The 13,065-nt window shown below is 42.3% G+C and overlaps 1 protein-coding gene and 1 long non-coding RNA gene across 8 annotated transcripts in view; one reads left to right on the top strand and one right to left on the bottom strand.

Moving 5' to 3' along the window:
• The window catches only part of Tnr (tenascin R), a 434,816-nt gene that overhangs the window by 326,064 nt on the left and 95,687 nt on the right, over positions 1–13,065 (top strand). For 4 of the 7 annotated variants that reach the window (XM_087194345.1, XM_087194346.1, XM_087194350.1 and 1 more), the window contains one exon: positions 5,145–5,187. The exons of the other annotated variants lie outside the window; for them this stretch is intronic. In XM_087194345.1, coding sequence (XP_087050471.1) covers positions 5,161–5,187 — 27 coding nt within the window. In that variant the 5' untranslated portion in view covers positions 5,145–5,160. The remainder of the gene's footprint in view (positions 1–5,144; positions 5,188–13,065) is intronic. 7 annotated transcript variants of the gene reach the window in all.
• Positions 1–13,065, bottom strand: part of LOC110350904 (uncharacterized) — a 79,080-nt gene that overhangs the window by 13,502 nt on the left and 52,513 nt on the right. The gene's annotated exons all lie outside the window — the stretch shown is intronic.

Here is a 13,065-nt window from a genome sequence, read left to right as displayed (position 1 = left end):
TACATGTCTTTCCTTACACCAACACTGCCTTGATTACTGTAGCTTTAGAAGAAGTCTTAAAATTAGGTACTAAACATTTTCCAACACTGTTTTTGTTTTTAACTTTTCTAGGTCCTTTATACTCCTACAAAACTTTTAAATTTCAATATCCAATTCTTCATTTATAGCAAGTATACACAGACCTGAATTTTTATATATACCTTGTGTTTTCTAATCCTGCTAAATTCAAATACAAGTTCTAGGGGCTCCTAGAGATTTCTTAGTATTTTCTCTGTAGATGATCATTTCACCTACATATAAAGATTTTGCTTCTACCTTGCCAATCCTATCCTAATTGTGTCATTTTATTGCCAGACTATTTTGGTTTAGACCTATGTTTCAAACTTTAATGGACCGATAAAGAGTAAGCATATCTGCCCTTGTTCCCCACCTGAAGGAGAAAGCATTGTATCTTCTCCATTCATATAAGGTGTTCTCGCTGAAAGTATGGAGTACATGTCTTTAATCTGTTGAGATGGTTCTGTTCTACTTCTAGTCTCCTAATAGCTTTTACCATAAACAGCTGTAGAATTTAGTCCAATACTTTTTCTCCAACTAGTGACAGGATCGTATGGCTTTTTCCTTTCCTCTGTTAAAATGAGGACTTTTGCGGGTGGATCTTCCAATGCTGAACCAACACTGCCATCCCAAAACAAAACCACTTTCTACATACTGCCAGATCTGACTTCTAAAAGTTTGTTTTGTTAAACAAATTTCTATCTATGTTCATACTTTTTTCTTCTATTATCTTTATCCAGTTTTAGGATTAGCACAATGTTGATTTCCTAAAATGAGGGGAGAAGTGTTCCTTCTTTTTCCCGCTTTAATTGTTTGATATAATTTATCAGTTAAAATGTGTATGAGCCTGCTGTTGTCATATAGGTAGGTTTTCAAGCTAGGAATATACTTTCTTTAATAGGTGCTACTCAAATTTTATATTTCCTCCAGAGTTAGTTTCATTAATTTATCTTCCAAGTTACTTCTTAGAAATTGTCAAATTTATTTCTAAAAAGATTTTTGTAATATGCTTTCTTTATCCTTTTAAATTCTGTAAAATCTGTGGTAATGTCTCCTAGATCTTGATATTGTAATTTAAAAAATATATAATTGATATTGTGTAACAGGAAGAAAAGGTCTAAAGGTGCAGGGGAAGTGGGGGGGGGGGTAAGGGAAGGGAAAAAAGGGAAAAGAAAAAATATGAGAAAAGGAAAACAATGGCAACAAAGTCTTTGCAAATAGGGAAGGATGGAGGGGGTAAAGGGAGGGCAAGGGAAGGGGAAAAAAAAAAGAACCAAGATACTCATGTAATGGTACAAGATCCCAATGATGAATGTAACTGTGTTTAATACCTAAAATGTACCAATAAACTTAATGGGAAAAAAAAAGAGGAAGGAAGGAAGGAAGGAAGGAAGAGAGAGAGAGAGAGAGAGAGAGACTGACAGAAAGGGAGAGAGACTTCTATACTTCATCCACCTGTGCTCACCTTGACAAGCATTTGATTCTCCTGAGTGCCTCTACAGCTACCCTGTTCACTTCCGTTGCCACCAGACATGTGGGACTGTTGAGCACTTGAGATGTGCCTAGTCCTGTACTCTGAGTGCGACATAGCAGATTTCAGAGACTCAGCGCAAAGAAGCAAACTACCACACTGGTAATTTTTATATGAGTTACATGTAAAAGTATTTGAACTATATAAAATATTTTATGAATATAAAATATAGTATCAAATTAATTCTACCTTTTTTTTACCTGCTTCTTGTGGCTACTAGAAAATTTAAAATTACATAGGTGGTTCACATTCAGTGGGTTGCATTCTATTTTTATTGGACAATACTGCTCCAGTGCAATGATTTTCAAATTGTGGGTTGGGATGTCTTCATGAATCATGAAACCAATTTAGTGGATAACGGCCTATATTTGTTTTGAAGGCAGCTAAAATAAATAGACTGGATTAGAATACATGCTATTTAGCAAAGGTAAGTACTGTTCTATGAAACTTTGGCTTCAATTACACATTATTTATGTATCAGATAATTATAGATGGTATTAGATAATGTGTTGCAAAGAGAAGTGTAATTTTACAATCAATAAAGTAAAATGTTTGGATGCCCCTTTTCAAAAATATCCGCAATGAGACAATACTTCCTCAAGTCAGAGTATCCCGGCGTAAACTATAGAGGTTATGATATTTCTCTAGGGAGATTCAGAAATGAGTCAGGTCAAGCTCTGCCCGTGGAAATTTGCAGTGCCTCCTGATGCTGCACTAAAGTAGGAGAGAAAAGCAGCTGCGCTGTCTATTAATCCATCTATGAGTCATAAAAGAACAGAGGCTGGCCTAGAAAGCAGCTGCAGCATGGACATAGATCTCACAGCAGTGACTGGGGCCCTAGTAGGTGAAGGCAGAGATGCAAACACAGCATACCAGCATCAAGTCACCTAGGGAGCAAGAGCAACAGCAACGCCTCTCAAAGCAGATTAGACCTGGGGTTGCTAATTTTATCCATAGAGATATGCTTCTTCCTCCACACATCCCAGCATGGCAGGATATTTCCTCTCCAGACTATTCAGGGAATCCACAACTCCAAACACTTTGCCCCTTGAGGTAATTAAATTAGAGAAATACAATTGCTGCACACTCCTAGAGGCTGAGTCTCACTGATGTCAGCAGGCTCCTGAGGCAGCTTCCTTCCAAGGATCAAAGGCCCAGCTCCAGGTTGATTTAGAGCCCAACTACAGCATTGCACTAAGCCATGGTTAAATAACCCTTGTCTTTGGTGGGGGCGGGAGGGGGGGTGCAGGGCTGAGACCCAGCCAGGACCTTACCCTGGTGATACAAAACTACAGAAGCCACAAAAATTGTGACTTCTGCACTGTAACAACAATTTACCCTCCACACTGCCCTGGAACTGTTAACATTGTTCTTACCTAATTTACCACTTAGGGAGGAAGGACCAGAAGGGCTCTTGGTCCCCAAAGGCCTAGGTCTATGGATATGATAAAAAAAATGCTACTCTGCAAATTCAAGTGCAGAGGCAGCAGGCAATGTATAGGAAACATGGATCAATTACATCTCATTGCTCCTAGCTGCCATCATTGTCACTGAAGGCCATTTTCAGAGCTTCTGAGGACATCGCTTCAGGAACTGACATCATAGGTTTTGATAAAAACCCAACTTTACTCCATCTATCCTTATGAATTTTCGAGTTTATTCATATCAAGTGCTCCTGAGAATAAGTGTCCAACAGAGCACCTCAGAAGACACTACCAGATGGGCTACCACTTTTTTAGGGCACTTATTTTGTGCCATGCCCTGTATTAAATGCTTAATAACTGTCACATATAAATGCCTAAAACTGCCATGTTAGCTTAGAGTATTATAACTTCCACATTACAGATAAAGGTACTGAGGCTCAGAAAATACATCAGATGCACACAATTACACAGCTAGCAGAATAGGACTAGGCTCCCAGCACATATGATTCCCAAGTCTCACATCCATGGCACCATCTCATCTCCCATGTCAAGTACTCTTAAAATAAGGCCTTAGAAAATGGTTTGATCATCCCAAAATAACATCCACAAACCTGAGCCCTGAGGTCTATTTGCAGCATGTAGGGTGAGAATTGCTCTCAGGGTGTCTGTAGAGAGTGAGAGTCTGTCCTACCCTGGACACAGGGAGGCTGAAAGATGCAACATTCTGAGAGTCTTCTGCTTTGAGTCACTCTCCAGGGGACCTTGAACCAATGTTTCTGGCTTGGTCCCAAGTGCTTGAAGCTCTTGCTGAGGCTACTGCCCATCCTGTCCAGCAGCTTCTGTTCTCTTACACTTGCCCACCATCCCTTCTAACTGCCTTTGGTTCTTCAGTTGCCCTGATGGAAACGAGCTAGTACAGGGTGGAGAATGGGAGCCCAGGAACTCTCCGTCACCCACCCCTCCCCACCCTTCCGCATCCTGTTCACTCAGTCTGTCCCATTCCTGCTGAACTTTCTCTTCAGGTCCAGCTGCCTGAGGCCCAGGCTGATTGGGCAGAAATGACAGATTCTGGGAGGGGAGCACACCCTTTTCTCCTGTAGGGCTTTCTCTAGCAGATCTGATTTATCATTCTGATGAGAACCAAAGGAAAATGTCCTCCACCATGGCTGTGGGATTCAGACACAATTCCACACACATGTTAATGAGGAGAATTGTGGAGAAGCTTGTCACCCTGTCAACACTTGCTGAAGCTCCACAACTGAGAGAGACTCTTGCTTGCTGCAGGGCCAGGGGGAAAAAGTGCAGAAGCTGTTCCCTTGTTGTATGTGCCTAGCTTCCCAGCCCTGCCTGGCCAGGTCTGACCTGTTGACCCTGCAGCCTGCCTCTGGATGTGGAACCAGTGTGGTCAGAGACCCACCTTCCAGACTTCCCATGCCCAAGTGGAATCAGCAGGTGACATCTCCTTAAAGATAAAAAGCCTGAGGAACTTGCTTGTTTAAAGCATCAATTCCAAATAGGGTCCAGTCTCAATTTGGAAATAAACCCAGTGAAAAAAATTGGAAAAAATATACCAAAATCAGTGACTTCCATTGGGTCAGGATATTAAAAATATCACCTTTCTGTATGGTTATTCTATAATGAATATGTACTCTTTTTCTAATCAGAAAAGAAGTTTCTTTAAAAATATGGACTTAACTGATTCAACTTGAGGCTGTGGTAAGAGGATTCTGACTCCCAAGGCCTACAGTGTTTGGTTGGCACACGCATACCTTGACTCCTAGTGTATGTGGGGTCCCCAACCTAGTTGCTGACATACCTCATCTCCTTTTGGTTCTGATCCTTTGCTCTAACCCAGCTCTATAGATATCCATTGATCTTGACTACAACCAACATATGCCACATTGTTATCTGAGGCCATTTTCTGCTGCTATAAGGAAATACCTAAGACTGAATAATTTACAAAGAATGAAAGTTTGTTTGGCTCACAGATCTCTAGGGCAGGAAATCCAAGAGCATGGAGTGGGCATCTACTGGGCATCTGATGTGGACCTTCTTGCTTCATCAGGCAGGTGGAGCCATGGGGCAAGACAGAGCAAGTGAGTCAGCTCAGGTCTCTCTTCTTCTTCTTCTAGATTCGCCAATGCCATCATGGCAGCCCCAACTCTGGGATCTCAGGTAATCCTAATTATCTCTCAAAGTCCCCACCTCCATATGAACGTGAGGGTTACATTTCCAACACATGAACTTTTGGGGAAAACATTCAAAACATAGCGCTGAATCCTAGCATCAGTCTTGCCTGGGATCATGCTCAAGTCCAGCTCAGGATAGCCCTGTCCTCTGGGCCCTTGGACCTGGATGCTTCCCTCTAAGCCCTCATGCCCAGCTGCTATAGCTGAGTGAGCAGCTTCTACCCCAGGTGTCCTTATGGTGTCTGAGAGTCCAGAATCCCACAGCCCAGGAACAACCAAGAAAAAATGTAGACATCCTCACGATTCCCAGGGGATTGAGGTCTCAATTTACATTCTCATCAGCTCCACCCTGGAAAGTAGAGTTGACTACTGAGGGTTGTTGATCACCTAAATGATACAGTGACACTTCTCTGTGCTTGTGAGTTAAGAAGCACTACCATTATTATCACTCTAAGTCACCCCAGTACCTTCATTTCTGCTCAATGCAACAGTTAATTAGCAGTCAGTTGATTCACCTTCCCCTGCTCTTATGGAAGAAAGGTGACCCCACAGCTGCATGTCCCACAACAAACCTCTGACCTGTGGAGAAATACAGAACAAGTCTCTCCTTATTTTTCATCTGCAACACTGCTGATATCTTCCCATCAATTGTGTGCCACTTCATAGTTTACAAAATACATTCACAGGTACTTGATTCTCATTATAAATCATTCCCCCTTTGCCCATAAGGAAACTGAGACTCAGGGTAGTCATGTGACTGCTCAAGCTCTGGAAGCCAGTGATGGAAGAGGCAGGAGGCATAGACAGACACTGTGTCTCCAAGGCAGAATCTCCTGCCCTCCAGGCAATGACCCTTCTCCATATTCTCCCAGAAGTGATCTGGAGGAAGCCAACAATTTCCATCATATCCAAGGGCAAGGAAGGCCACAGATCACTTCTTCATTTTTTGGAAGAAGCTAAGTCTATGGGAACCTGCAGGGCCTGAGTAGTCAGAGAAACTACCCTTTCAGTGAAGATAGACATGTGGAGGATAAAGATAATTGGGGGTCTGGACAGTCTGACAGGTACCAAAGTCAATAATAACAATAAACAATAATAACAATGTGGCAGGCAGCAACAATCAAAAGAAAAGGATGGGGGTGGGGGTATAATCCTGGTGCTATCAGTGGGAGAGGCTAGAACTGGGGTAGGCAGGACAGTTATTGCCCTAACAATAAACCCTGCTGATGGCTGACAGGACAGCATGTCCGGGCCCTCCCAGGTTACCTGCATACTCTAGCAGCAGTTCCCCCAGAAAGCACTGCAGAAAGGAGCATTTCAGCAACTTTAGAAGCAGAAGAGACTAATCTATGGGAATATCCAGGACCCCTGAGTAGGCAAGGTTGGCTGGACTCATATCCCCTGTACTATGTGTATGTATTAGAGATGGAGGCTTATTATACTTGGAGCTTTACACCAAATCCTGGGAATAAAGATAACTAATTTATAGACCCTACCCTCCAGGAATCTTCCCTTCAGGGGAACAAACAAAAGCTCTGCTGACAATTACTATGCTAAGTATAGTATTAAATTCTTCAGGGGATCAGAAAAAAAAATAATTGTCATAAATTCTTTCTCATAAGAAGGCTTCCCAATACACCAGATCCATTCCTTGAAACTGAAAGACAACTTTGGAGCAAAGCATTTGAATCTGTCTCTGTGAATTTTAGACACATCACTTAGCCATTCTGTGCCTCAATTTCTTCATCTGCAAAATGGGGACAATATCAATGGTTTTTCTGGGCTGGAGGTGCCACTCAGTGGTAGAACGTATGCCTATCAGGCATGAGGCCTTGGGTTCAATTACTAGCACCTCAAAATAATAATATTAGCAACAGAGCAGGGGATTTATCTCAGTGGTTCCGCCGCCTGCCTCGAAAGCACAAGGTTCTGAGTTTGATTCCTAGTACCAAAAAATAATAATAAAATAATAGTAATATTAGCAATAGTTTGATTGCTGTGCAAATTAAATGAGTTAATATATGAAGTTCTTAGAAGACTACTTGGCATGCGGCTGTACTATTTAGTGGTCAAAGGAAGCCCTTCCATCCTTCATAGAGAAATCCTGCATGTATGTTTTAAGGGGACAGGATGCACAGTTAAATCATATCCGATAGGCTTAGCCCAAAGGTGGTGGGGATTTCCCCTTCCTAATCAAATGCAGTTGGCTTGGGCAAACCCAGCCATCAGTCCCATGCCTTCAGTCTTCTATGAAAAGCCCATCTTGTCATCTTGGGGAAAAGCAATAAATATTCATTGTTGAGTTAATACTGTGGACTCATCTTGGAGATCAAAAGTTTAGATCCTTCTAAACACATTCGTGGGTCTAGATGAATGAAGGTATAATATTCCAGAACTGTCAAAGGATATGTCACTGCATACCTCATAATTATCTTCAAACCCAGAAACTGATAAATAAGGCATGGAAAATTATCAGAGCCATTTTAGGAAATCACTCGCCTGCTTTGAGCTTTACATTTAATGAATCAAGCTAGTGTCTTGCTCAGCAGGGGGAATGCTATTCTAAAGCTTTCCCCAGCAGAAATCCTTCTTACTAACACAAACTAGGATCAAAAGGATAGGTTTTTCCATTATAGACACCAGGAAAGGATTAAGATTTGAGGTGTTGCTAGGGAATCTGAGGGGCATAGTCCTCCAATCTGCAGCAGGAGAGTTGTTGCATAAATCCATGGAAAGAAACAAAGGCAGAGAAGGGTTCCCTCTGCATTGGCAGGGGCTGGTGTCTCTACTTTGTCCCTCTTCCTCTGGGTGGCCAGACCCCACCCCTCTGCCAGCTCTGCACCTACCCCAGCCAGACACTCATTCACACATGTATAAATGTCCTGAGAGTGAAGAAAGTAGAAGGATAAAACTCCTTTTCTAATTTAGAGAACTCCCCTTCCACACCTTGACTTTTTGAGACAGGATCTCTCTGTGTAGTAAAGATGGGGCTTGAATTCATGATCTTCCTTCCTGCCTCAGCCTCCAGAGTGCTGGGATCACAGGCAAGTGTCACTACACTGGCTCAGGGAATACATTTTTGAAAAGCCATAAAAACATAAATAAACCTGGGCCTTTATAATTAATTTGTTTAATGTCACTGTATTTTTCTGTTATTCCTGTGAGGGACGCACATTGAAGGGAATATGAACTAGATCCCCTTTTACACCACAGATTTCCCAAAAGTAGCAGAAAACATGGTTTCTTTAGCACCAGAGATATGGCTTCTCTTCAGAAGAATGAGCCTTCATTTACTTATCTGTAAAGTGGAGCAGTATGCTCACCTTATCTACCCCGCAGAATTGATAGAAGGAACAACAACCTAAGTGACTTTTAGGAAAGCATCTTGAAAACTCTAATGAGCTCTTCAAATGCCAGGTGTTCTATGACACTGACTCATTTTAATGCTTTTCAAAAGGGGAAAGGTAGAAAGATCAATTTGTGAGAAACTGTTGGAACCTTTTTCAGGCCATGAATCTTATTCTCTGCTACAGCATGAAGCCACACTGAACCATGTCCACTGTTAGGTTAGTTGAAGGCTGTTGTTAAAATGAAAATGTCATGGTTATTTACGGTTTAAGCCCTACCTGTTTCCAAACAGACTTTCAGAAAGCATTAATTTATTGCCAATACTGCGTCTTGTATTACTTTGGCATTTGAGAGAATGAGGAAAGTGAGTTCCAAGCAGAGTTGGGAAGAGGAGGAAACATTTGGAGTAAATACTCTTCCTAGGAAAAAAGAGGTCCCTGTAGAAAACTTCAGAGACAAGTCCAGGCAGCCACAGCTGGTCAGCAAGGGCTCTGGATCCAGGAGGTCTGCGGCTCATGAAAGCTGAGCCTCAAAAAAGGCAAGGAGCTTGGCCAAGGAGTTACCTGGAAAGAGAGTCAGCCCTGCAGAGCCAGAGAGCAGTGTCCTTCAATTGAGGGGCGCCACCAGCCCCATGGTAAGCAGAGAAGGCAGGGGGCCTCTGGGTCCTCCACGCGCACTCTGGCTGGGCTCCCCTTTGGTGGGGGCAAAGCTCCGGGGGAAGAGATCAGGGAGGAAGGAGGAAAATGGAGAGGGGAGAAAATGAAGAGCTCTAGGAGTGTGTGCAGAAAAGAGGCAGCCAGAGCGGGGCACAGAGAAGGCTGGAGGTAGCAGTAGAGGAGAATTGGACTTGGCATTTTCTCAGATAAAAATCCCAACCTGCTTGAAGCATTCTGCATCCTTTTCATGGGTATCTTTAGCACCCTATTTGGATCACACATGAACTTTAGGAATCCTTGAAACGTGTTCTACTTCCCACTGCCTCAGTAGCCCAGCCGCGCTCAGAACACATCAGGCACCAGCTGTATTTGTAATTCTTCAGAGAGGCAGATGCACATAGCTAAATGGTCAATTTTTGTCTTTATTCTGACTGGAGACATTTTAAAGTTCAATATTTTACAATACATATTCTGAATTTAGCAGTTATTAAAACATTTGAATTCCATTGGTGCCCTCTTGTAACAATAATAAAGATGATGCAGTATAATTTAATGGAGAGCAAAATCCATTTTATCAAGAAAGAGAGTGAAGGGGCTGGGGATTTAGCTCAGTGGTTCCACCGCCTGCCTTGCAAGTGCAACTACCCGAGTTCGATTTCCGGTACCAAAAAAAACAAAAAGAAAGAGAGTGAGAGAAAAGAAATTTGAGAAATTATGTACCCTAAAAAAACCACTCTCTAAAGTAATGAGGAAGGGTAATCTGGGCCTTGCAAACTAAATAACTGCAAAATAAGATAAACAACCAGGAAAAGGACTTTTATTTTTTCAAGTTGAAATTCATCTTTGAGTACAGTTGCAACTGTAGGTGTCAAAGGGTTCCTTAATCATGTCAAGCCCTTTTTTTAAGCCTCTGACAGCTCACCAGGCCCACAGATACACAGAAATTTTCTAAAGATGCCAATTAAGGCTCTCTGACATGTCTGCATCCTTCACCCCTGAACAGAAGTACCCGGACATTCTACCACCCCAGGAACCATGCCCCTCCATGAGCATGATCTTCCGCCTTTTCCACTCCACCCACTGCATCCACCTTTCCATTGCCTTCTTTCAAATTCTGTCTCGTTCTTCAGACTCAGCTAAAAGCCACCTTTTCCATTGACCTTTCTCTAGAGTCTTTCAATGCAAATACTTTCTTCTGCCTTGCTCCCAGAAAAATTTCCCATACCTCTGATGTGGCGCTCATCATGGTCTTCTATGTCTTCTTGCTACATGAATACCTTTCTCCCAGGTGCATGAGTAGTTCCCTGAGACTTCTCCAGCCTACCCTAACCATCTCACATGGAAGCTGGCCCAGTTCCTGGCAGTGTATAACTGAATTTAATTAAAACAAGTTTTGCTCCATATACCACCACTTTCAGAGCTTCCTCAAATTTCAGATAGAAAATAATTATGTTATTTCATGCACTAGAAGTTATAATTCACCTGCTTGTAGTCTCTAGGATAGGGTGGTGCTATTTCATACCCTAAAAAACATACCTTACACAACAAAGTAAATAACTCCTTTAGACCACTAGAGCTCAACTTCAGTAAGTTTCCACCTCCAATATACAAGTCACCTGAAGAAATTAATGGATATCCGTATGAAAGCAACTATTTGGCCCCTGCTAGAAGGATCAACTCCAATGTAGCTATGCCAGGTAACTGGAAACAGCATGGATTATATATTTGAGGCTGTCATTAGGTATTTTTAGAGCAGATGAATTTATCAGGTAGTCTGGATGTGGGTGAATATAATTTTTAAGAGTGAATACTCCTGAGATTTGTTTGTTTCTAAAGGGTTTCAATGTCATAAAAAGAATCAAGCAGTCAGTTCCTTCATTCACAGTTCTCATTATTACAGTTCCTTGCCCATGTTTATGCACTGACCTGGCCCTGAGTTGGCCTCTAAGACCCACTGGTCAGTGGACAAGAAGCTGTGGGAGCAGTGCTAACGTGTGACCAACCCCTTCTCCAGCAGCATGATGTATTCTTTTCATAATCTAGTTTGAAGGGACTTTAAGTCTACATGAGGACTGAAGATCCACAGGACAGACTTCCTTGCATTTGGCCTTGGGACTCCAGTTAACTCTGTCTACACTGTACCTTTTGCCCCTCTTGCCAACCACTCCCTAAAATTCTTATCCACATTCCAACATCACTTTGCATCCAAACTTGAACAGAACTTTTTCAGGAAGGCTTATCGGGTCATTTCTCCCACTGTGATCTCTGTTCACCCATAAGATTCCTGTTAACATGAGTGGTCTTTGTTTAACACACAGAAGTGGGCAGTCCTGCCTTGTTCTTCACTTCCACATGTATTAGTCTAGTCATCTCAACTAGATTATAAGGCCCAAGAAAACAGAGACCTCTTCTTATCTTCTGAATCAATTTCTCAAAGTGTTCTAAGGGGTACTTTGGGTGGGAAATGGAAACTGTCATTTTGGCCTGCAGGGCTGGCTGGCAATTTTTCTTGCAAAGGAACTTTTTTTGTGGTTTATTAAATGCAAAAAAGAGAAAGATGAAAGGTAAAATGACTCTTCAAGGAGAATAACTGAACAGCAAATGATGACATGCTGTTCTCCACTCTCAAGAAACACAGATGAAAAATAGACATTAATGATAGCAAAAGGTCAGACTCTTAGAAGAATTTTTGACCAAAAGGGTAGAGATTAATTAAGAATCCATTATTTATACCCTACCTACTTTGAGGTAGCTGATAGAGGGAGGCTAAGGCATCTACTCCTGAATTAAGAATCTGGAAATGTGGTTCAGGACTTAGCTTGAATATAACTTACTGTGTAATTGGGAAAATCCCCATACTTTAAGCCTCATGTACAAAATGGGAAAAATCCCATCAACTGTTGTGAACCTTAAATGGGATATATAGATATAGATATAGATATAGATATAGATATAAATAGATATATATTTCTCAAATGTTCTACAGATTTTAAGAATCCTCCCTGATCTAAATGGGATTTCTATTCACCAAAAATCACTGGGAAATCTAGACCATACATCATTACATCTTCGAGCTAAAGTTACAATGTGACTTTCTATCAGCTATAGCTGCTCAAAAGGAACTTAGCCACTCTTCAGCAGTAAAATTTCCCCAGACTTGTTAGTTCCAAAGCAAAGCTAGGATTCCAACCTGAATGACCTCATATTCACATCCAGCTGTGAGATTTTTATTGCTCCCTGTATCATTCCCTTGATTTATATTCAACACTCCATTTTTTAGATGAAGAAGGAGCTGTTCTGAAAGGTCTGGTCAATTAGAGTTCTCCCAAATAGTACGAGACAGAGCCAGAGGACAAGACCAGCAGCCAGATTTCACATCCCAGCCACTGTGGCTTCTCTAATCCACCCTGACACAGAGCTACAGATATACTGGGCTCAACATTTGTGCCAAAAAATGTATGTAGACTCATCAGGCCCTGAGCCAAGACCTTTCTGCAGATTCCCACACAGGGTGCCTCCGAGTGCCCGTGGTTCAGGGCCCTGGGCAGGAAGGAGGGGCCAGGGGGGAGATAGCCCAGCCTGGTGCAGTGATCATCCCACACCCCTGCACCCTTGCTGTCTGCTGCAGGCCAGCCATGGAGTCCTGCCTGCTGGGAGTTTTCTGCCCTCGGGTTCTTGTCAAAAATCTGACAGGCCCAATAAAGGCCCAGCACTGAGGGAGCCGGGCGGGCTCTGCCTTTTCCCACAGCCCTGTGCTGCCTCCCTGGCTGACACAATGGGGCCGGCTGTAATCACATTACACCCTCATCTTTCATAATTACCCTCTTTCTCCAAGTGACAGAGCATCCCAGTGGCAGAGA

Source organism: Heterocephalus glaber, unplaced genomic scaffold (genome assembly GCF_053883595.1).
Source record: "Heterocephalus glaber isolate CG9 unplaced genomic scaffold, H.glaber_assembly_v1.0 deba00001600, whole genome shotgun sequence".
NCBI classification, from domain to species: Eukaryota; Metazoa; Chordata; class Mammalia; order Rodentia; family Bathyergidae; genus Heterocephalus; species Heterocephalus glaber.
This window is presented reverse-complemented; position numbering and strand designations above follow the sequence as displayed.